This window comes from Xenopus tropicalis, chromosome 7 (assembly GCF_000004195.4).
Source record: "Xenopus tropicalis strain Nigerian chromosome 7, UCB_Xtro_10.0, whole genome shotgun sequence".
In the NCBI taxonomy this organism is placed as follows: domain Eukaryota; kingdom Metazoa; phylum Chordata; class Amphibia; order Anura; family Pipidae; genus Xenopus; species Xenopus tropicalis.
Window position 1 is genome coordinate 92,157,397 of NC_030683.2, and position 25,354 is coordinate 92,182,750.

At 40.7% G+C, this 25,354-nt stretch overlaps 2 protein-coding genes across 14 annotated transcripts in view; one reads left to right on the forward strand and one right to left on the reverse strand.

Annotated features, from left to right (window-relative positions):
* The window catches only part of cdk11b (cyclin-dependent kinase 11B), a 29,336-nt gene extending 21,166 nt beyond the window's left edge, over positions 1 to 8,170 (forward strand). For all 12 annotated transcript variants that reach the window (XM_012966644.1, XM_012966646.1, XM_012966645.1 and 9 more), the window contains 7 exon segments: positions 671 to 776; positions 3,490 to 3,611; positions 3,981 to 4,088; positions 4,188 to 4,304; positions 5,746 to 5,894; positions 5,995 to 6,184; positions 7,828 to 8,170. In XM_012966644.1, the coding sequence (XP_012822098.1) occupies positions 671 to 776; positions 3,490 to 3,611; positions 3,981 to 4,088; positions 4,188 to 4,304; positions 5,746 to 5,894; positions 5,995 to 6,184; positions 7,828 to 7,920 (885 nt within the window). In that variant the 3' untranslated portion in view covers positions 7,921 to 8,170.
* Positions 8,171 to 10,073: 1,903 nt separating this feature from the next.
* Positions 10,074 to 24,416, reverse strand: mmp23b (matrix metallopeptidase 23B). Of its 2 annotated transcripts, none has more exons than XM_031906131.1 (8): positions 23,703 to 24,416; positions 19,881 to 20,008; positions 18,338 to 18,459; positions 15,259 to 15,426; positions 13,524 to 13,688; positions 12,664 to 12,774; positions 12,451 to 12,577; positions 10,074 to 10,613 (listed from the first exon to the last, which is right to left on the reverse strand). In XM_031906131.1, exons 1-8 carry the CDS (start codon positions 23,829 to 23,831, stop codon positions 10,439 to 10,441), a joined length of 1,125 nt encoding a protein of 374 aa, XP_031761991.1. In that variant the 5' UTR covers positions 23,832 to 24,416; the 3' UTR covers positions 10,074 to 10,438. The 2 variants fall into 2 exon arrangements, with proteins under 2 accessions (XP_031761991.1, XP_004916207.1); XM_004916150.4 differs by having other exon boundaries at positions 18,338 to 18,477; positions 23,703 to 24,414.
* Between the last annotated feature and the right edge of the window lie 938 nt (positions 24,417 to 25,354).

Below are 25,354 nucleotides of genomic sequence, written 5' to 3' on the forward strand. Positions count from 1 at the left end.
ATTATATGCAAAAACAAACAAGGCAAGCTCATTAAATCCGCTTCTACCACAAGGGAAAGAAATAGAAATGCCAATGTTTCTATAGTTCTCTACTATCTACTAAAAAGTCCTTCAACCAGTCCTCAATAAAGGAAGCCAAGCTGAGCACTGGCCAAATTCTAAAGATCTAGCAAAAGCCTTTAACAATGGCAGAGTTTGCTGTAATGGTTTAAGGAATGTATTTTGTTCTCTATCCCTTAATTGAACATAGGCTACAGTTCCAGTTGCCCCTTTGTTTGAGAATGTAAGCCTATCAATGTTAATGTAGTTCTATGCAGTTTTCTGTAATGTGTTTTCAGACCAAAGCCTGGATAAAACGCTTTTGATGTGTAGTGAATATTAAGTTTGTCTTCTGTTCTGTCTCTTTGTTGCCAACAAAGCTTTTGTATACATCTGTGGGTACATCTGTTCAATATTTGTAGCATTGCAGACACTCATATATTTCCTTGTGAATTCTTGTCATATAATTCTTCTGCTTTACCTGCATTCCTGCCTAATATTTTGCCTAATAGATTGGTCAAGAGTATATGCCCTTATTGCTTCAGGTTACAAAAGATCTGCAGACTTTTAAACTTAAATATTTTGAGGCTTAATATTTATGTATTAATGTTAAAAAGTATGCTTCTTTTAGGAAATTGTCGTAGGAAGTAATATGGACAAAATCTACATTGTCATGAACTATGTGGAACATGATCTAAAAAGTCTAATGGAAACCATGAAGCAGCCTTTTCTCCCAGGTATGATTTCTTTTGTTAAAGGTTATTTTGGTGTTATTCCTAGGCATTATTTAGGTTAATATTGCCTGAAAATTCTAACAAACTGTGATGCGCTCTACTAAAGAACATTTCTCTTGTTTGGAGAATCCTTATTACTCTTGTTATTATTATCAGTGCCATACTTCAGTCTTTAGTGTTTGTAAATGCAGCACAGTTGTGAGTTTGTGCGAGACACAATGATGTTCTTTCGTACTTTGCGATCAGCACCAGAGATTCTTTACAGAAATTACATGACCTGTTGCTGCACCTTAGCACTGGCATACATTTTTCCAAGACATAGCATTCTTGATTAGACACCAGTATGCTTCAGAAATATTACATACAACATGTAAATATGCATGTTCCACTTCCCCTTAATACATATATTTTCAAATCCCTGTTTAGTTATTGCCACATGATTAAACATGAAGCTGGCATGTGCTTGAAAAAGAGCAGATTAAGCATGGGCCTACATACTAAACAGCCAGTAAATGCAGGAGACACCCTTCTGCCCAATTCCAGCACATGCGTCATATTGCATGTTGTTCACCACTGGTACACACATGCTTTTCTAATACTGGCTGTACTATACAATAATATAGGGGATGGCATATTGCACTGTAAAAATATACAACCACTATAATGCAGACAGCCTGTAAAATATACATTCATTTTTTTTTTCAACTCTCTACTGCATTTTTTTAATGTATATCCTTATGTGGAGTCCCTTGATGTGATTACAGGTAGGTAATCTGTTAGATACTGAGATGTGTTTCCAGATTACATATATAAACATTCCACACTCTTTCTACCTTGGAGATGAGGTGCGAGATCAAATTTAAAATAAACATCACTACACCAGCACTCCCATGCAAATTAAGTGATTGAATACAGATTTTGTTCTGAGTATCAGTCTATGTACCTACATGGACCTTTCTGTGACATAAAACGATGTAAGGATTTTTTTTTTTTTTTTTTTTTTTAACGTTGAAGCGTTAAAGGGGAGTGCTGGTCCAGCAATCTATTGATGATTTTGAAGGTTAAAAGCCATTGGTTTCATTATTCAGGCACACAGAAATACTTGTTTCAGTTTAGATTCTAGTAATTTTCACTGGAGAATACTTGAGCTTTATTCACTATTCTAAAATTCTCAGAACTAAATTACCATGACTCTTCCACCCTTCCAAAGCAAGTCATGTTGAAATACTGTTACATTTTTTTTTCATTGCCACATCTGTTGATTATTAAAGCAGAAAAAAATATATTACCTTTCTCCAGACAGATTAACTTTCTGAACAAAATGTGAAGCACGAACAGAAAGATCTTCATGAAATTACAAAGCCTCTTACACTGGGCAAAAACTACCTTGATTATTTAATGATGTCAAGTCCCCATATATTATTAAAATGTGTAAAGCACCGGCATACCATGGAGTGCTGTGTCGTTATGGAAAACAGATTGCAAATGGGGGGGGGGGGCACTATTGAAGCATACAAGAGACTGGGGAAACAGACATGCACATTATAGACATGCTTATGCCATATATGAGTTAAGACAGAAATGTATTCATAATTTTATACCTCATTGAATTTAATGGCAACAACACCATGTAAATGTAGGAAACTTGAGAGAATGTTTAATAAAAACTTGTATATCTTACCCAACTTACTATCTGCATAGGATTCTGTGCAAGTTGAATACACTGTATCCTAAAAAGCTGCAAAGAGGATTATGATTATTTGACTGCTTTTTACGTTGCATTTAGATGTATGGCTGTAATAGGAAAAAAGAGAAATCATAAGTGCCTTGTTGAACCCACACTGTAACGCTGGCCAGCTGCTATTTTTTCCAGCGTTTGGACTAACCTGCACTGTGGAGTTGGACCAGTTACATTTTACAAAAATTGAGGTGTTCATACATATTTTGCCAAAATGTGGTACTGTCGTGTGTGTCAGTTGCACATAATTCTTATTGTTGCTGGGAGCTGAATGATTGAAAATGCTCCCATAGCTCCTGAGTACAAAGAGTAAGTGACCACAGCTCTACATTTTACCACATATTCATATATAAAGCACTTCAATATTTAGTACACAGCAGAAGTGTAGGACTCATGTTAAATGAATGGCCTTAACATGGCTTGAGTATTTTGGTCAAAATGCTGAACTAACACCTCAGTTTTTTTTAAATATATGTAAATGAATTCATACAGACTAAAATTTGAGTGCTGGCTCTTTTGTGTGTTCAACTAATAGTGTAAACTGCTCATTTTTGGTTAAAACCGTGGGTTTGCTTTGTCAGCCTTTGGCCTTGAAACTCTACCACTACAATCAATTTAAAATAAGTGGAATTGTATCCATTTAAAGGCACACTAACCTCAAACATTATTACAGGAGGGGAATATTCTAGGTACAAGATCAAACTAGGGAAATTCAGAAGGATTCGCAGCAGATATATCCGTTTTATCAGAACTTTTCTTGGCAGTCTATTAGCTTACCCCATCTAAGAGTTAATAGCGTCTGACTAGCACAAATTATTTCCATAGCTACAAAAGTGCTTACTTCTGTATTTATAAGCATTTTAACAACTTTTGCCACCCTATACCTTCTGCAGGACATCCTTTTGTGATTGGCTTTTTATGTGGCATTGGTGATTACAGTATAGTTTTAAGTTTTTATTTTGTTTTGTAATCCTGTAGGTGAGGTGAAGACTCTCATGATTCAACTGTTAAGGGGTGTTCGGCATCTACATGATAACTGGATTCTTCATCGAGACCTCAAAACCTCTAATTTGCTGCTCAGTCATGCTGGTATCTTAAAGGCAAGGCCGCAATATAATTCTTTAATGTATGTAGTGTCTGTGTCTTTTAAGCTTGCTGGAATAAAATGCATGGCCAAACAGTGTCATTTGTCATAAGGAACAGGCCTGAAATGGGATTCCACATAGGCCCTGGCATTTCAAGTACACAGAGGCCCAAACAGGCCCCCCACCAGCCCAATAAATAGTGACTGTCTATGGCATCTTACAGCAGCCCCTCTGGCATTTGCCAGAATCCAGAGATTGCAATTCTGGTCCTGTTGAGGAAGCTGCCGGAAGTCACCTTATACAAGCTACTGCGTTGGCATCCATTTTATTGCACTTAAAACGTTAACATTTGGCACTTGTAATAATAAAGACTTTGTTTTTCAGGTTGGAGATTTTGGTTTGGCACGTGAGTATGGATCACCACTGAAGCCTTATACACCTATTGTAGTCACCCTTTGGTATCGAGCCCCTGAGCTTTTACTGGGTGCAAAGGTAAGAGCATTACTCAGTGACTAAATTTAGGTTTGTAAGTGTTCTTTGGCTTGATAGTTGCTTTTTTTAATAAACATTGTTTTTGTTTCTCCTCTTCAGGAATACTCTACAGCTATTGATATGTGGTCTGTAGGTTGTATATTTGGAGAACTACTGACCCAGAAACCCCTCTTTCCTGGAAAGTCTGAGATTGATCAGATAAATAAAATATTTAAGGTAAAATTAACACTGGAAACTGTTTTAAAATATATTGTCATTTGTAGGAGGAGCTTTTGCTGTGCATCATGTTATAGAGAGAGACATTTAAAAAAGGTTTAGCCATGAAATTGTCTTCAGTGATTTCTATAGACACTGTCAATAGCACAAGAGAAGTGAATCATTTCTGAATGACTTTTTTTCATTGGATGCAATGAGTAGACCATGTAGCCTCCTAAAAACCTGGGCATATAAGTTCCAATGGATTGCTAGGTTATTTTACGCATGTTTGTTTCATTGTTAGCAAGGTTTTAATTCACATGTATTCCAAGGGTAAGCAAACAAAACACACTAAAAAGCCTACAGCGCACATTCATAACAAAGCGTATATTTAAAGGCATACTCTCAGGGTTGCATGATTGCTTTTCCAATGTATATGCAAAAGTTGCTTAGAATTGCTCTATCTGATTAAACGTTTTTGGGTGGCCATCCCCTAACTGGGAATGGCACTCTTTACTCTAGAAAAACAGTGAAGCTGGGGCTCAAGTGCATTATACTGCTTTTTTTTTTAATGTACTGCATGGTCTACTGTATAAATAAAGTTTGTTTGTATTTATAAAGCACCACAAACGTTCAAAGTACTTTACAAGACATAAACACAAATAAAGGTGTAGTTAGAATAACTTAAGACAGTGAAAATAAATCTATACTGGATGTGCTAGATGTTTCAATACATAGTCTAGAAGTGCTCGTTTAAATACACTGTTATCCCATTGAGCTTGCAATCTATTAAAAAGACTGTATTTCACTCCTTTAAAAAAAGCATCTTTAGAAAACTTATATCGGTTCCTATCTACCTCTTGGTCAGATACCCTTCCAACTGTTTCATATTCAAGAGAACTGTGACTCCCTGACCATAGTATTATTCTCGATGGCTGATCCCCCCTGATATCTACTTTCCTTATTTATATTCCTACCATTCTACAGCAGCACAAGTAGTACAATGACTGGAGTTCTGGAAAAACTTTGCATGTTTCCTGTTCTGATTCACTTAGAAACATCTTGTATATATAGTCTGAGTACCAGATGCATGAAGTGTGTGAGATAAATCACATGTTGGGCCATCACTGACACCCCCTTTATCCAGTCATCTTTGAGGGCTTTTTGGTTTTCCTTCCCCACAGTTGGTAGAACTTGTACACCAGTGGCAGATAAGTTTTCATCAATTAATGTCATTGTTTCAGTTATGAATAAACTATTCCTATTAGCATTTGGTTACATATCTTTATAATGACTGTTATGAGCCTATTAGGAAAGACTAGTTATGTTATAGAAAATTATTTGGGAAACAGCTGTGGAGATTTTAGGGGTTTGGATGAGCATAAGTTTGGGGGAGGGTGGGCGCCATACTTCATTTCCATCTCAAAGACCATGTTAAAGTTACACATGCCCTGTGTTTCAGGATCTAGGTACACCAAGTGAAAAGATCTGGCCCGGGTACAACGAACTTCCTGCTGTTAAGAAAATGACCTTTACTGACTATCCGTATAATAATCTCCGCAAGAGATTTGGCGCTCTTCTTTCTGACCAAGGGTTTGAACTCATGAACAAGTATGCCGCATACACTTTTAGCTGAAATAGCATTTTTAAAATATCCTTTCAAAATTTTCCGGGCCAGATTAATTTATCTCTGAAACTAACTGTCTTTCAGGTTTCTAACTTACTGTCCAGCAAAGCGAATCAATTCAGAAGACGGCTTAAAGCATGAATATTTCCGTGAAACCCCACTTCCAATTGAGCCAGCCATGTTTCCAACTTGGCCAGCTAAAAGTGAACAACAGAGGGTTAAACGTGGCACAAGTCCTCGTCCCCCCGAGGGAGGCTTAGGGTACAGTCAGCTGGTGAGTTTGCATGTACTGTTATTTATAGCCATCAAAATACCCTGGAGTATTTTAATTGCAGCCCATTGGATACATATATATTTTAAATGGAAAAACACGAATAGAAATAAGCTGTGTTATGTTTGCTTTGCTGGTTTTGGGGGTAACAATATTCTGTACCTATCAAAATGCTGTGTTTTCTCTTTCTGGCATTGAAGGCATGAATATGGTCTAGAGTTCTGCTACATTGCTAATCAAAAGCAGATGTTTTAATACAGATGTGAACTTTTCTCAAACTCTGTACTGGTTATACATTGAGTTTAGAAAAGTATTCACTAGGGTAGTCTTTACTTCTGCATGGAACAGGGTCAGGGTTTACAGATTGGTATGTGGCAAAAATGTCTTATGAAAAAAATGAACTTGTTAACATATGTAGATAAAGATACTAATGTGTCTGAACATGCTGTAGGTTGTGAGTGTTAGTAATAAGGAGATGCTTAGTTGTTTATAAAAAGATACAGCCATCAGGTTCAACCTTTGTCTAACTAAAACCCCTTTAATGTAGGACCGTGCCTTACTGGCCCTTCCTGCTGCTGACAGGCATTGCTTGCTACAACGGCATTTATTGTCCACAGTTACGCCCAAGTTTTTCTCTATCAAGCATTTGTCAGAATTAAGGTGCCCATACGTTTAAAGAGCTGTTTGTTTGTTTGGTGAAGTTGCCAGTTATACTACGTGCATACAAGGACACTATGGACATGGACTACATCAGTGTTCTGATACAGTTTTTGCTCAGTTGGGTTTTAAAATCTGCCCTATAAATATCTGGCTGAATATCACACAGATTTCTGCTAGGCAAGCCCTCTGGAGGTCTTAGAATATTGCTGTCCACAGCATTCCTAAAGGTAATTTAAAGGTGAACTACCTCTTTAACCCACCACACCCTTAGCTTACTGGTTTGCTTTATCTGGTAAGAATGAAATGGTGTCCAATTTTAGCCGTAAGTTTACAGATTTTTGCTTTATCATTGCAGTTAGGGGGGAGCTTTTGTTAGCAAAAGGGACATATGTATTGATTGCACATAGCTTATAGAAGAAGCCAGTGGAAACTCCTCATACACGGTACTCGCATACCATGCATACATTGGGATTAAACACACTAGTTGTTCACTTAACACATATTATATTACTATGTTTTTAAATCAGAACCGGGCAGCATTATGACACAAAATATACATTGTATTTTCAGTGGACCAGAAGTCCAAATACTGTTCCATTTGCTAGAAATGTTAGTCATTATAGCACATATGGTTTATAGATACTGTTAGTAAGTAATGGTAGATTCATTGATAAAGTTTGGTGCTGGACTGTTAGCCTGATGGAGTGAGGGATTACTCCCCTATGCATACTGTAAAATAGTGACCCCTCTAGCACCTTATCTTTTGACCAAGCCAGTTACCACATATTCAGCTTCTTCAGGCCCCATGAATGGTGCATAGCTGCAACAGTAACCAGAAACCCACCATGTCTCTCATAGACTTGTCCCCTTTGTATCCCGAGGCAACCAGTACCATGGTATTTTTGTTGTTGTTCATACTCGCCTCCATGATGTCTCTTAATTACCACACTCATTTTATTAATGCATTATGCTTTATATCTTTTCAGGGAGATGACGATCTTAAGGATACTGGCTTTCACCTGACCACAACCAACCAAGGAGCTTCTGCAGCAGGACCAGGATTTAGTCTCAAATTTTAAACTTGCTTTAAAAAAAAATTTTTCCATGGAAAAATTATGGATCTTCTGAAGCCGCAAAAACTGAAAATTCCAACATACCACCCATAAATATATATAACTATTTCTTGCTGTAAAGAAGAGAAAAAAAACTTAATTCCTTTTGGAAGGCTGAGAGTCATAAGCAAGGACTGGAACTCCATATTCAACAGTCTTTGACTTATTTATTTTTCAATATTGTATATTTGTAGAATTAAAAACAATTTTTAATTAACATGTTTTCTGTAAAGTATTTCTTGCCACAGACATGCACATAATTCTCGAGTATGGTGTGGTTGGGCTGTAAGGGACCTGCTGTTTATCCGCCCAGCTGCAGCCTGATGCATCCCTGTGGCCAAAGCAATAGCCGTAGAAATCCTCAGCCCCTTTATAGTGCATCAGTTCAGTTTGGCACACTGTGAAAAAATAAAGATCCAGCACACTCATCACTATTACAAAATTTACAGTACGTGAGCCCTGCAGCCAGTTTTGCTCTTCCCATAGATCTTCCTTGCTGGCCTCAAACAATTGTGCCCATTCCACAAAGCCAGTCCTGTGGCCACAACTTATTGGGTTCCCAAAGGTGTATAGGGCTATGCATGAAACAACCCAGTCTTAGGAATCTGGTATATGAACATTCAGTGAGACCAATTAAAGATTAGCACCTTGGCTTGGGCTTGTGGCAATGACATATAATGCATCATTTCTGCACGCAGCAATCACAGGAATATGCCATATACACAGGCTAGTAACTTGAGAATAACCACAGGGAACCACATACATTTTGTGCAGTTTTTAATCTTACATACAATTAATCAACTGTATAATTTTGGTGTCTATTTGGCTGTACTTTGCTTTATACAAATATATGGTTAGTTCTGCCACTTAAAGGGACCCTCTCCTTGTACAATATAGCAGCTATGCAATGGCAAATTGCTGTCAGTTTTGATAGAACCAGCTATCTCTATTAACAATACATACAGTAAGAAGCACTGAACATGGAATGGTTAGACTTTGGCTATCTAACAGCCAGAGGGACCACGGATGGGATACCTATAGGGGACACAGTTAGGCTCATGCCTATGTTATGGACTCACTCATGTAATATGGCAGGGATACTGATACAAGTTATTCAACCAGAAATTATTCATAAAAAAGTAGCAACATCACTGTACTGTCACTTAGGGGGTTTTTTCTATATTTGTTTCTTGCAACTGCCCTTTTTTCTGGTCATAAAGCATGTTTGAGTATTAGTAATGGCATAAAATAGCTCCAATTTTGATTTAAATTATAATGATACATTGTTAACATGAATATGATAGTAATAGTGTCATTACTGAGATTACGAATGTTAGCAGCTGTGATAATAATGTCTCCAAAATGAGATCTGTCATTATGAGCTAAAGTTTTTATTGCCACTGAGATTCTTTCGGTTACGACATCAGCATTATTTACCAATATTTTTTACTTATTGTCTACCTTCTTTTTTTAGCTGTCCTTTCCTCCTCATTCTCACGTACTGGGATACACATTATCATTATTAGTCTATTGTGACCTGTCTAACCCTCATCACTATCGTCATTGTCTTGTGGTTGCTCTGAACCACTTACATATATGAATTATATCAGCAATGGTATTTAGGTTATATGCAGATACCTAGGATTATACCTGTACATATAGACAGGGTGTATGTATAATTTGTATCCTGTAGGTAGTCATTACTATCATGCTTTAGGGCACTGGCACACTGGGAGATTAGTTACCTGCGATAAATCTTCACTATTGCGGGAGACTAATCTCCCCAACATACCATCTTACCGCCAAGAATTAAATCGCTGGTGGGATGGCAAACGCGTCGCTTTGAGGCAACTTCTCCCCATGTGCTACTGCCCTTAGGGTGAAAACACACAGAACTACTAGTAGCAGCTACTTACATACTACAAAAATAAACAATGCTGATCATTTAGTGATATGGGTCTCTACATGTGTTTTAGCAGAAGCAATTCTTAGTATTGTCTATGGCAGGATATTTTCTGGCATTTAGTAGCTGCTACTAAGTAGCTCTGTGTGTCTTCACCCTTTAAAATACAGCTGTAGGCTGGGAATACCAGTGCAAAAGTCTAATGCAAACATTTGAGTGTCAGAGGAAAGAATGTACTTTTATTAGCTGTTACCATTATTTTAAATATTAAGCCCGATATCTGTGATGTTACCACTAAGTCACAATACAGTTGTGTAATATCTTATGAAATGTCAACGCAATAATGGGTTTTGTACCACCTTATGAGCCCCTTTATGAAGAAGTAAGACTATCATACCCACAGTTCTGTTCAGTTATTCTGTGAGCAGTAAACAGTGTTGCCAGCTGGAATGCAATAATGAAAATATACAATCAATATGGACTGGTTGACTGGCTAAACAATTCAGGCCTACTCTAGATTTCCATATATTCCCGTGTCTGATGGCAGTCTATGAGGTTATCGGTGCTCTGCATTCAGAGTTCTCACATTTGCAGTCGTATGTTCCATGAGTAAGTTGTGAGAATGCGGTCCCTCTTCTTCACAATGCAGGTGTACAGTCCCTCATTTATGGCATTGGCAATTATACTCATGTGATCATCATCGAGACTAAGGTAACCATAGTAAGAGTACTCCAGCAACTCTTTGTCTTTGTACCAGCTGTTGGAATAGAAACATTGTGTTATTGTATTTACAACTGATATTAAGACTTGCAAAGTGGTTATATTCAGTAGAATTGAGGTCACACCCTAAAACCCTCACCCTTCTATCCAGCATGGACTGTAGAGAAAGGCAAACAAACTTGAGGCTGCCAGTTTGGAAGGCACCCGCCAGTGACCATATTCACTAACCCTGAATCCCATGCCTGTGCCTCTCAGCTTTATAATAACAATTTATCTTTAAATAGGGCACCATTCTGCCTGCTCTGCCAAATGTCTCAAAGAGTTCTGCTGGTGTGACTCTGTAAATGCATTCATTCAGAATGAGCCAGTGGCATAATGTTGAGCACTTCAGAGCGTGCAAATTAAAGGGGTGTTAGTATGTTATAGACTGGACAATTCTAAGCAACTTCTCAATTAGTCTTCACTATCTAGTTTTTGAATTATTTTCCATCTTCTACTAAGGGCAAAGACACATGGGGCGATTAGTCGCCATGTCTTTTTGAAAAGAGTGGCTTATTTAAAAGTTGCAGCGACTAATCACCCCGTGTGTTTCTTTGCCCTAAAGGTGGCCATTCAGACCGATTCGGCAGTTTATCTGCCTATGAATGGGCACCCCTGACGGGCCTAAAATTGTCCAGATCTCGATAGGGCAGGTTTGATTTTCCCGGGGACCCCATTGGTTTGTTGATGTGGTCCTCTGTCTGACGGCCCATACACCCACTGTTTTAATTCGATCGTTTGGTCTTAAGGTGAACAATCCTTTTAAGCTGAGAGGGGAAACAATGATTAAACCAATGAAGGTAAGGGTTTGTGTGGAGTTTTTATTTGAACAAATTTACCTGCCAAAGATTATGTTGGGGCATCCAGCATGCACATAGCTCACAGGTTGGCAGTGCAGAAATTAACTATACAAATACAGGTCAAACTGACTGGCTAACATCTCCAACCCACACCATTTTTTGTTCCTCCACCATAAATCCACTACAGATTTATTTTCTAGGTACAGAAATGCCATTGTACTGCTCAGATCCTGCCTGCTGCTTGTCATTCCCTTTAAGAATGTTCCCCAGTACCACCACCACACTAACCTACTAGTGGTGCATAAATCAAGCAAGTACAAAATGCTGTACAAAAGTTTCATGTGATTATGGTACATATATGTTGGGCTGGCTGGCTACTATCCTGACCAATATTCTCCATTGCCCATTGATATTGGTCAGTGTGTTGATTAAACATGATCATAAGCCAAGGGTATAGTGGCCCTTTAAAAGGCAGATTTAGCAAAATGTGAGTTTAGAGCTTAATACATAAAAGCTCACCCATGTTCTATTTATTCAATTATTTACTATTTGATAAATACGCTTCTAAAAATCCCATAGAAATGAATAGAACATGGGTGAGTTTTTATTTATTAAGCTCTAAACTCACATTTTGATAAATCTGCCCCTGTATGTTATGATGCTGTTTTATTATCCATATACTGCAACAGCAATGTCATACTAAACGCATTGTTGGGAGTGCAGGAATGACTTGCCCAAAGTTATACGTTCCCAATGATTAGATTGGTATTATGCAGCATTGTTCTCTCTGCCCTTAATAATTAAAGCACCAATGCTCCCAAATTTACTTTAAGGTTTCCTTTTAAAGAGTCAGCCCTTGACTAACTCGAAGAGTGTAATTTCAATAAAAGAAACGCTAGCAGCCATATCTGGAAGCACTGCATGAGCAGCCTCTTTGAAGGCCAGAGCCAGTGTTAAACTGATTAACTGTCTGTCAAAAAACACTGTCAAAGGGAAAAAGAATTTTTCTAAATCCATGGCATAATATGTACTTACAAAACTTTTCCTTTTTTATGCATAATTTTTTTCCCACACCGTAAAGTAACATTTCTGCCTTCAGGAACCAATCGGACTTTCGTTCTAGGAGGTGGAGGTGTAGGCAGTTTGGTTGGAAATGGGAAGTCTATAAAGAAAGCACATTAATAGATCATTTATTGTCCCAGATTGTAAATCTCAGAGAAGCAGAGAAGGATAAAGAGAATACTGTACCATAGCAGAAGTCACAGCTGTAAGGGCAATACTTCTTCATAATTCTCTTTCTAGAGTCACAGTAACCCTTGTGGGCCCAGGAGGCACACACTAAATATTTATCCTTGCAACCTACAACAGACAAATGTATAATGACAAATATGGCCTTATGGAAGCATTAATATATTTGATTTTAGCACTTGTGAGTATATTAGTTTTAAGCCAATTCAAAGGGGATATTGACACTTTTAAAAAACCTATACCTTTTAGCAAGAACCCAATGTGATCAGGGATCACTTATTCCTTCAAATATTTTCAAAGCCTTCAGGCTACACCCTGTTGCTCCAACACAAGCAACTAGAAGAAAGCCTCAGTGGTGTAACCTGGTGACCTGGACTGGGATTCAGAATAAGCCCTGGTATTTCAGGTACAAAGAGGCCCAAACACCCCCCCCCCCCCCCCCCCATCAGCCCAATACATAGTGACTGTCTATGGTATCTTACAGCAGCCCCTCTGGCATTTGCCAGAATCCACACAATGGTATTATTTATTACAAAAAGTGGCAACCCTAAAGACATACCACCGTTCAAAGTTACCTCATCCTCAAACTGAATATAATTTCTGGTACCGTGGGATATATTATCTAGAATGCTTGGGTCCATCATTCTTACTGTAATTTGTGCCTATTGACATAGGGAAACCGCAAAGCTACTGCCACCTTCAAGCTGGCAGTATTTCTATGGTTTACACTGTGTCTTGCATCAATACGTGTTGCTGACTGGACCTGCCATTTTGCTGCCGATCACCTGAAGTGACGCCATCCCAATCCAAATTTTTTAATGCAATTGGCTGGAAAAAGTGCTGCTGCTCTGAATACTAACCATAAAGACTGTAGATTCCCCATATATCATCCTGCGAAATCAGTTTTTTTCCGGTCAGAGTTGCATTGATGTGCATCAAAGCATTAGAATTGAGGGAATGCATCAGTCCCAACGCATGGCCAATCTCATGGGCTGCCACGTGAACCAAGTCTGTGAGCCACACCCCTACGAAAAACAAGTCTTAGATGATAAAGACTAAAGATAAATATGATGATGATAAGGGAAACAGGAGGTGCTCTGTTGCCATTCAATTACCAAATGAGTTATTATATTCAAGCCTTAAGCTTATAACATACCTCTCAACTGTCCTGTATGATAGTTTATATTATGTTAAGTGACTTATTAAAGAATCTCTCCAAACTGGAATATATATATATATCAGTAAATATTGCCCTTTGCATCCTTTCCCATGATCCACCATTTAGTGATGGGCTGTGTGCACTGTAAATCTTATGATCCCAGGGGCGGCCCTTAATTCTAAAAATGGCAATCTTCTATTTAGAATTACCCAATAGCACATACTACTAAAAAAGTATATTTATATGAAAATGGTTTATTTAGATGAAGCAGGGTTTTACATATAAATTGGTTTATGCAATATCTTTTTTTTGAGACCTACATTGTTTGGGGGGTATAGTTTTCCTTTAACACCTTTACAACTTTTTTAGTAGTATCTGCCATTGGGTAATCCTTAATAGAAAATTGCCATATTAAATACTAAGGGCCACCTCCTGGGATCATAGGATTCACAGTGCACACAAACAAGCCAAGGCACACATACTGCTGGGTCCCAACAGCCAATGAATGGACAGAGTTCTGTCTTTTACTCCCACACTACTTCCTGTTACGGTCAGAGCTGCATTATTTCTGGTCATGTGATCTCTGAGGGAGCACACAGCCCATCACTAAATGGTGGCTCAAGGTAAAAGATGTAAAAGGGCAATATTTACTGATTAGTAAACTGTTAAGTTGCCCCATTCTGAATGCTCTTTCAGAAACATAGCTAGAATCTCAGCCAGAAGTGTGACAGAAATGACACTTTTTGAAAATAAGAAAAGATGCAGGAAACGTATAGACATAGGATGCATAAGAGAGAATTTAAAGAAAGAAAAAAAAAATTCCCCCAGAAATGTTTTAGCTTCTCGACTGTATTCTGCCTACCCATTTTTTATCAATGTAATATTATCAGCAAAGCACAGCAGCCTAAGGTATCTATACCTACCACAGAAAGATGTCTGAACACAGCAGAACTGAAGGCAAGCAAGCTCCAATAAAAGAAAGGCTTTTCACCTGCAGGGCTGCTCCTGCCAAAACCTCACCTCAGGCGGCAGGTAGTGACCATTTATCAGGAGCAAAAAGCCTCTGGTAACTTTAAGAGCTAAATTTTTGTTTTTTAAAATGAAAATTTGGCTCTGCTAGTGCATAGAGCCCTCTTGGCATTGTCAATGCTGCCCCCTGTGGGCACACACTGATACTACAATTGTGAGCACAAAGCAGGAGAGAGGGGGTGGCAGCAGCCCCAGGATCGCTGCAGTTTACTTGTACAGCATAGGTTAGATTAATCCATTTCATTTCTGGTATTACTGACGTTTATAAAGATGATTGACAACATTGCAGCAGGTTGAGACCCATGCTTCCCTTGTTACATGTAGCCGTAACTATTTGCACGATCACCTTCAGCTCTTGCTAGGATTCCATGCCCTGTTCCAAAGCCTTTACTAACTGAGAAATTTACCTTTCTTCCAACTGAACCTCGTGTTACCCAAAATCCAAAATTCACTGTCATCAAAATGTATTTCTCCTGTTTTAGGGAAGTACGCATGTGCCAACTCGCCCGTTGTTCCATCAAAGCAATAATGGATATAGGACTCCAAGCAGTCTGTGTGATTGATACCATAGAAACCTGGTACAGAAAAATAACATATAAAAATATATACACAGCATCTTGGTGTTTAATGGGTCAAGTACATAATGTTGGAGCAACATTCTAGGGTATTTATTCCAGGAAGTCATTCTGAATTGTCAGTTGGATGACTGGTGAAACGTCATCAAGAAAAACACAGCAAGTCCAGTTTATTTGACTTATTACTACAGATATGATAAATGAAGGCCAAACAAAGTGTAAGATAAAGGGAAGTATGTCTTTGATTCTCATAATATATTTTATTTCAACAGTCAAGACACACTTGATGTATGTATATGTACAGTATATGATGTATAAATGTCCAAACCTCAAAGTTATTACTCCGTATTTGGGGCCTTTTGATGATTAGCAGCTAGGAACCCTGAATTCCACATTTATATATCTGAAATGTGTTGGCACAAAGTATCATTGCCAGGCCAGATTACCCACAAGGTGCCCTAGGTAGTTGCCTAGAATCTTGCAGCCCCAGGTGCATGCTGTACCCACTGCCCGGGCAGATAAATAAAAAAATGAAGAAAACAGCAGCACTCCGGGCCTAGGGCCCACCTAGTTTTAGGGGCCTGGCCCTGGGCATTGCAATGTTATTTTCTGCGGCTCTGCTGTGCCCTCCCAGCCCACACAGTCACTCACTGGCTGCTCTGCCGGCTTCCCACCCCCTTCCTGGCTGTAATAAGGGACACTGATGCAACATGATGATGCATTGCACACGTCGACATAGAAGTGACATCATGAAGGGGAGGTGCAGCCGAGTAAATAAAAAACATGGGCGCTAGCAGGAGTATATGAGGCTGTGCATGCCTGTGTGCCTATGCACCATGTTGCTCGTGTAGTGCTACAGCTGAGCTTGGAGGGAGTGAGAGCCAGCCTCAGGACCAAAGGGAGGCTTACTAGCAAGTCTGGCATTAATGGAGTGCTCAATGGCCATTTCAGCAGTGATCTTTCTGTTATGAAATGCAGGTGCCACAGTGTGTGTTGTGGAATGCTTTGGGCCACACTATGTCATAAAATGGTGGGGGTCCACTGTGTCTTCTAGTGCACGTTGTGCATCTAATGCTGTCATTTCAAACATGGAATTGGGTTGTTTGGTATTTGGGGGTGTGGCCACAAAGTGGATGTGGTCAAAACCAAATTTTGCCTCTCATAACATAGTAATTTCTTACTTTTTCTTTTGAGGTGGGTGCCCAGTTGAAGGGGGGAGCAAAACACTACCTTGCCTAGGGCATACCTCCCAACATTTGAAAAGCAGAAGGAGGGACAAAAATGTCTGCCGCGCTATGCCACACCCACTTTTTGGCCACGCCCCCCCATCCAAACAGGCCCATTTTACAAAACCACGTCTGAAAAGCATAACATACACAAAGTGCACCAGAAGACAGACACGGTGGCCCCAATCATTTTATGACATATTGTGGCCCTAAGGATTTCATTATGCACTGTGGCACCTGTATTTAATGACAGACTCATGACAGACATTGGTAGCCAGGGCCCCCTAAAATACTGGTAGCCAGGTGTTATATTTTGCATTGGTGCTAGAGCAGGGACCCCCTAAAATATTGCTGGTCCTCCCCCAGTGTCCCCATACTATGGGCCGCTCCCAACTGCAGCATCCTCCCCAACATCCTTCAGCTCCCCCCAGCATCCACCCAACATCCTCCAGCTCCCCCCAGCATCCACCCAACATCCTCCAGCTGCCCCTTACCTTCCTCCAGCTCCTCCCAGCATTCTCCCCAACATCCTTCAGCTTCCCCCAGCGTCCTCCCCAACATCCTCCAGCTCCCCCCAGCATCCTCCCCAACATCCTCCAGCTCCCCCCAGCGTACTCCCCAACATCCTCCAGCTCCCCCAGCGTACTCCCCAACATCCTCCTGCTCCCCCCAGCGTCCTCCCCAACATTCTCCAGCTCCCCCCAGCGTCCTCCCCAACATTCTCCAGCTCCCCCCAGTGTCCTCCCCAACATCCTCCAGCTCTCCCCAGCGTCCTCCCCAACATCCTCCAGCTCCCCCCAGCGTCCTCCCCAACATCCTCCAGCTCCCCCCAGTGTCCTCCCCAACATCCTCCAGCTCCCCACAGCGTCCTCCCCAACATCCTCCAGCTCCCCCCAGCGTCCTCCCCAACATCCTCCAGCTCCCCCCAGCGTCCTCCCCAACATCCTCCAGCTCCCCCCAGCATCCTCCCCAACATCTTCCAGCTCCCCCAGCATCCTCCCCAACATCCTCCAGCTCCCCCCAGCGTCCTCCCCAACATCCTTCAGCTCCCCCCAGTGTCCTCCCCAACATCCTTCAGCTTCCCCCAGCATCCACCCAACATCCTCCATCTCCCCCCAGCGTCCTCCCCAACATCCTTCAGCTGCCCCTTACCTTCCTCCAGCTCCTCCCAGCGTCCTCCCCAACATCGTTCAGCTCCCCCCAGCGTACTCCCCAACATCCTCCAGCTCCCCCAGCGTACTCCCCAACATCCTCCAGCTCCCCCAGCGTCCTCCCCAACATCCTCCAGCTGCCCCTTACCTTCCTCCAGTGTCTTCCCCAGCATCCCCCTGCTTTCTGCAGCTCCCCCTGCTCCTACCACCATCCGGCTGCGCCCCAGGACTCTCCTTCTCCTCCTTGTGACGTCACACGCACTTGTTAGCGCCGCAGCTTCTGCACTGTGAAGGCCTTTATGTTAGAACTGAACTGAGCAGAGCTCAGGGGAGACATGCGTGTGACGTCACGGGAGCGGAGACCTTTAAAAGCGGGACAGATCGGCGGCTATCCGGGACAGCGGGACGGGGTAGCAAAATCGGGACTGTCCCGCGTAAAGTGGGACAGTTGGGAGGTATGGCCTATGGCCCCATTTAGTCTCTGATCATTGCTAAAGGATCTGAGAGCAATGGAAATACATGAGTGCCACCTACCTATTACTAGGTCACTTGGTTGGTCTGCAGGGACTTCCTTGAAGTGAAAAGGAGACACTTCACTCCACATCTGGAAAGCCTGGGCCATCCCCTTCTTTGTGTCACTTTCATTGATCAAATTCCTTGGAAATGAAACAATACTTTGGGGGAGAAAATAGAGAATTTCAGGAAATATGTGTAGAAAAAGAATTTGTGTCTTCCATGCAATAGGAAATGGCATTTACCTCATGAAGTCATTAGAGGATATGGCAGTAATACAGGGCAATTTGCTTTTTATAAAAAGGATATGGAAGTTATACATTGGGTAAACAGAGAGGTTCTCCTTTATGTGTTGGAAACGTCTTAAGGTCCCCATACACAGGCCGATAGTAGCTGCCGATATTGGCAGCTTATCGGCCCATGTAGGGGCAGAACCGAGGGGCCTGGCCGACCGATATCTGGCCTAAAATTGGCCAGATATTGATCGGGCAGGTTAGAAAATTCAGTCGGATCGGGGACCGCATCGGCTCGTTGATGCAGTCCCCGAACCGACTGCCCCATTGCCGCCCACATAATTCAATCGTTTGGCCACAGGGCCAAAACGATCAAATTATTTTTTTTTTTACCTAAACGCTCCCCGATATCGCCCACCCGTAGGTGGGGATATTGGGTGAAGATCCGCTCGCTTGGCGACATCGCCAAGCGAGCGGATCTACTCGTGTATGGGGACCTTTATTGTTGGAAATGTTTTATTAGACTGGACTAAACTGATAAAAAAAGAAACAGAGATGTCGCTGTTCTTAAGAAACTCATGAATGTTTCTCCTAATTAGGAGCTGTTATCTCTCCTGTATCCAAACCTTATAGTATGCTCTATAACAGGCAGTGCGCCAGAACACTAGATATGAGCTTTTGCTTCATTTCCTGAATTTATGGTCTTTATAGTCTATGCACATAATGTCTTTCTTATGTATCATCTATCAGACTTGGGGTGGACCAGTGTCAAATTTATCAACAGGAAGCATGAAAAACTCTGCATCCAGTGTCTTGCAGAGCTGGGATCATTTTCAAACTGCTAAAATGTTAAATATTTTTTTCTTAAAAAAATGTAAAAATATTTTAAAAGCTGAAATATGCTGTTTGCTTTAGTATTCTATCTGCCTTATTTACCTCATTTGTATGAAAAAACTTTGCACACTATTGGGGAGTGATTTGGGCTCATCCTACAAAAAAATAAAGTGTAGGGACAGTATTCACAGGACTGGACTGGCCCACTGGGAGCATTAGTGGCGGTGGCTGGGTGGTGGGCCCTTGGGTTGGTATCTGGTGGGCCCCAGGTACTCCAGCCCAACTCTGTAAAAAACTACCTTTAAAAATAAAATGAAAAAAAAAATATGATGCAGAACATCTGTTGCATGGTCTGAATAGCTTTGCAAGGCACTGTAACATAATGCAATATAGATTTACTGCAGAAAATATTATTTCAGACTTGTTCAGAGAGCCTAGTCTCTATGCACTGTCCATCTTTATGTCAATGTGCCATCAACTAGTTGCCATATGAATACCTGTATGTCAGGTTATAATGATCCCATTTCAGAAGACCTGGAGTCAATGTGTAACGCTTGTTCCGCAGGTGGCGAGGGAGCTGAAGGGGCAGTTGAAGAGCCGGGGTTGGAGCCACAACAAAGTCTACCTTGGATAAAGGAAGAACATCATAGACACCACAAATAAATTTAAATTATGACATGTAACACAATCAGGCCTACAGTCTGCAGATTGGAAAAGGAAAAATGCTGAGATTTTTGCACTTTGATTTACACATGGAATGTGAGTTTCATTTGTGACATTTTGTTTACTTTATTTTCTGTTAAGAAAGGCTGTCTGTAATTTAGCCTGGCAGATTTAGCTTTTCATTTTTGGAGCTTAACCCACTCTTACCTCCATTGTAATTCTGGTTTGGGGAAAATCATGGCTCAGACACAGACTGGTATTCAAAAAAGGCCCTGGCATTTCAAGTACACAGAGGCCCAAACAGCCCCCCACCAGCCCAATAAATAGTGACTGTCTATGCTATGGCATCTTACAGCAGCCCCTCTGGTATTTGCCAGAACTCACATATTGCATGGATTGATAAGTGGCTCAGTGCAATTTGTAAAAGCTATATATCTCACAAGGAAACAAACATGTTCTCTGACTCAAGGGCAATATTTAAGCCTGGATTGGACAGGACATTTGATTGTAATGGGCAGCACAGCGGGGCAAAGGTTAGCACTCCTTGCCTAGCAGAATCGGGGCAACAGTGCTATCTGCAAGGAGTTTAACTTATCATCTTAGGGAGTGGGTATTCATTTATTTATTGCCTAACATTGGCTCTAATCATAGACTAGCCTATGCAAGTGATATAGGAAGACCTTGGCACCAGGGTTAAGGCAGTGTTCACTGGTCAACTGAAGCCAAAACAAAATCACCCAGTGTTGTTATATGATATTCAAGCCAGTCCCTGACATAGTATATGCCACTCAGGCTTAGACAGTACAAACAGTGAGAGAGTAAGGGTACCTCTTTAGAAACCCCTCCAGCAGTGTTGAGGTGTAAAAGAAAAACCTGTAATGTCTAATAAAAAGAGCTACAGAAAATTGATGGTTTGTTGCAGACACCAGCCATAAACCATCACCTTCTGTGAATGATAAAGGTATTAGTAGATGTTACAGAGAAGTTAAGTGAACTTTACAGAAGAGAAATGTTCTTCTGAACTTGAGTGTTATTTTTGATATCCTTTGTAATCTTTATAGGAGGTACATGCTTCATAGTTATTGATAATAGCATCCAGTGGTTGTAGTTTGACCCGTTGGCCTGTAGCCTAATACACAGAAAAACTGGCCATACATTAAAAGATTTACTCATGTGGCTACTCTTTACCTCATCTGGCCACTTACAAGGTGTGCCAAACCAGTCTAATTAAATTGTTTAGCCCCCCAGATCATTAATTGGATCATAATAAGGACCTATTCAGTCCTTTCAGGCAGGTGGGATCCTCTCCCAACATGACTTTTAAATCCATACAATAAATATCTGCCAGATTTTGGTTGGTTAGGCCATCTGTTTGGCTTAATACATTGGCCAATATGTTACCTACTAGGACTGCATGGGCCAAGTAAGCATATGATATAGACCTGCATGTTGCTAGCTGAAGTCTTGAGTCTTAAGTCACTCCCAGGTGAATTTTCAGACCGTCAAGTTCTTCTTTAACTGGAACAACAGGTTGGCCTCTATTGAACACCTCTACCTTATTTTATTATGGGTACTTTATTCTCAGTCGTCTAGGTAATGGACCTGTGACTGACCCAGTTTGATCATCACTGGTGCACTGTGTTTATTTGCAGGCTTGCAAGCATTGCACATTGGACTCCATGGCAGGACACAGGCTAGGGTGCTGAAAATACCTATTTAGCCAGCAATAGTCTGTGCAAACTTCTCCAAAGTTCTATTTGCTCATATATCCAAGAGCTGAATTACAAAATACTTACCAGATGGTATTATGGTCCTACTAAACATAATCTTATATATAGAAATGAGGCATGATCTTACATAGCTTGTGGGATTAATTAAACCACTTTGGCTAGGAGTAAGTCAAACAGTCCAGTTAGTGTTAAAATCCCAGAGGACCCAGGTTATATAATACTCTTTAATACAGACAAGCATCTGTCATTGTTCCTGAAATGAATGAAACCCCTATAATTGAAATTGCCTAATGCAGCTAAATGCATGTAGCTTTCTAATGTAGAACAGTGACAGCCCTCCTTACAGGCCACTCATGGGAGTCATTTAAGTGATTCTGCAGACCTCTCTTTCCTATTGTTAATGCTCAGCTGATCCCTCCTGTGGAAAGATACATGTGAAAGCCCTTGTTCAGCCTTACAATGCTGCATTGTATATTATATGTGCCTGGCTTCCCGGTGCTGCATTTCATCTTGGGACACAAAACTATTTGCTTTATCAGCCAAACTCTCCCAGCCCATTCCTAAGGAGATAAAGTTAAGGAGCAAGCCTTTCACTTTAGGAACAAACATTTGATAAATAACCAGAGCTTTGTCCAGTTCTGACTTCCCTCAAAGGATATTACATAATTGGAATGGAAGGAAGCAGATACCATATTAGTCTTAACTAGACCAGAGTCCACTAAAGGAATTAACTATTTCATGGCCACAATAAATAGATCAATGCAGGCGAGTCTATAGAAATATTAATTATTATTATTAGGACCTATTTATGATGCACCAGCATATTCATCAGCAATGTACAATAGAAGGGTATACAAATCAAATATTTCTGTTTTTTGTCTATACATGTGCCACCCAGCACCATGAGCTTCAATACCAGTAAAGTGGGAATGCAACTTCCACATAGTGTACCAATGTGGATGGATCCGGACAGGCACATAGTTATAGAACCTTGGCACCCTGGGAGGAGTGCAGGTATGTAAGTATGTATAACTTTATTTATAAAGCGCCACAAGGGTATGCAGCGCTGTACAATCTTACAATATACAAAATTACACACAGGGAGGACAAGTGTTATAATAAATACAATAAATAAGTTTAAATACACAAGGAATAAGTGCCATGTGGTAAGAGACACAGTAGGAAGGAGGCCCCTGCCCCGTAGAGACTAAGGTTGTTTTGGCAGGTCACAGTGGCCCTGACTGGGCCCCCCCTCTTACTCTGCACTGCCCCCATAGGGTCTGTTTCCCCCTATAGTTATGCCACTTCTTTCAGATAAGGGATTTTATACATTTACCACATTCTACCCATTTTGCCAGGATGCAAAATAATTTTTATAGGTTAAAAACAAATAGTACAGCTTTATGCACAAAAGAACTGAGGTGTCAAACGGAACATCTTTAAATTAAGCATCTTACTGGAAGTGATTAATAAACTGGACTAATAGCCCATAGCCCTCAATCAGCAGTAAGCTTTCTGATCATTCCACTGCAAATGAAAGCATCATTCTGATTGGTTGCTATGTGTTGCAACTCTGGATAAAATTTACACCTGGAATGTGAATCCCCCGGTTGTTGTTTGGATGCTGAGGAGTACCAGTCAAACAAAAGCTGGAGCAATGATGGCTGGACATTTCTTATATATACTGATATTATGTAACCCCGTCCTTTCAAGGTGCCCCTTGTGATTCTAGGTTCTAGGGCAACACCCTTTACCCTATATTGGAAATTGTGCATTCACTTATAATAATCAGTTATGTATTAAACACTATACCACTATATATTTTCCCAAACACTCCAGATACCGAAAAGTCTAAATAGGAATGTCCAAGCTTCCTTCTGCTGACATGACTCTGTACTGCATAGTGACCAGGTTGTTGGCACTTACCTGTGAGTCCAAGGACACTGAATTAGATGCTGTGAAAATTCCAGCTACCAGCACTGTTCCAGCAAAAATGGCAAGAAATGTCCAGATGTACCTTTTCTGCCAATGCTCAATTTCCTGGATGTCACCCATGGTTTTATCAGAAGTCTGTGATAGGCGATGCACTTGGCAGAGGCTGAGCGGACACCTTCTCTCAGTCAGCTTGTTGGGGGAATGCACTGCATGCTCCCTATAGTCACTTCTCTCTGTGTGCTGCCCCTTGGTCTGAGTTTGCCTGCCTTACAATGATATGCATACTGACCAGTCCAAAAGATGATTTCTTTTCTTGCACCTTGCTCCTATCATAAAGCCACTTACATCCCCCCTTTGCTAAGGTGCTGTGTTTATACAGTAGTGGCCTCTCCATCCATCTTTGTGAAGTCTTTAAACAGTGCTTTTCCTAAATCCCTTCTGTAGCCTTCCCATGAATTTCTCTTACTTCCCCTCTGATTCTTTTCTTACTTTAAAAATGCAGGCTGCTAGTCTGAAGGCTGCCAACTATACTCCCTAATTGGAGCCAAATGTTCTCATCTTTCACAGGCAAAGGCTTAGGGCTGGGACTATGATGGGGGCTAGTGTTGGGGGATGAAGCTTAACTGTGCAGTCTCCTTCCAGCTGACTGACTGAGGAGTAGGAGGGATAAATCTGCTCTTGACAGTTCCAGTAAGGAGAACTAAACTAAAGTCTGACTGCTGAATACCTCAAATGATTTCATGGAGGCTGGGGAATCCTGGTAGAATTTGCTGCACATTACTATTGCTTATGTATGACACAAAGAATGCACAGATATATCTATCCTGGTTATTAGAAGGCATAGGGACAAATATCATCCCTGCTGCCACTACATATGTATTGTATAGAACTAAATGAATGCAAAGATACAAAACTTTAATTAACACATAGGTCTGGATTTTTTAGTGCCATTTATCTTACCAGGGTTGGACTGGGGCTCCTGTACCTGACCTAATCAAGGCTTCCCCTGCACAGTAGTGTGATTTGGTGCCTTTGTGAGGGAATGGAACAGAATGGTTCCAGCAGCAGCATCATTGTGCTTGAAATTGCACATTATATACTGAATTAGTAAACTTTTTCTCAGCATTTTTTATCCATCTGATGAAAATTCAGTCATCACAGGGTACCTTAAAAGAAATAAAACATATTACAGTTTTAAGTACAGTTTGAACAGTTTTAAATACAGTTTAATACAGTTTGAACCTATGATAAATGGCATTTCAGCTCTTCATACAGCACATTTAAGCGCAGTACACTGGGGCCTACTGAATAAACCTGAATAAATACCATGTGAACTTTCACTGGTTGAGTTGTCTGTGGCAGCCAAGGGCTAAGAAGTTCCAGTTGCAGATTTGTGTGTGGTTCCAGCATAGGTCCCACCAATGGCAAATGATTTTGCTACAGGTTTGGTCTTGTCCCATGACATATTATTACTTACAGGTCTTGTCCCATTATATATAATATACTTACAGGGTTGGTCTTGCTACCTATTAGAACTCCTGTTGAGCCTAAATCCAGGCCTCCAGCCCTGTTGGCTTTTTACTTCACTGCCTGATCTGTGGCCTCATGCTCCTCCCCTAGTCATTCATGAGACTGAAGTGTAG

Bases quoted from the DNA above. Each gene is read 5' to 3' on its own strand.
- mmp23b (XM_004916150.4), bottom strand. From the start codon at position 23,831: ATGGGTGACATCCAGGAAATTGAGCATTGGCAGAAAAGGTACATCTGG. The intron at 20,009-23,702 runs GTAAGTGCCAAC...CCTTTATCCAAG, and splicing joins CAGTGTCCTTGGACTCACAG to GTAGACTTTGTTGTGGCTCC. The intron at 12,775-13,523 runs GTTAGTATTCAG...TGTCTGTTGTAG, and splicing joins GGGAATCTACAGTCTTTATG to GTTGCAAGGATAAATATTTA.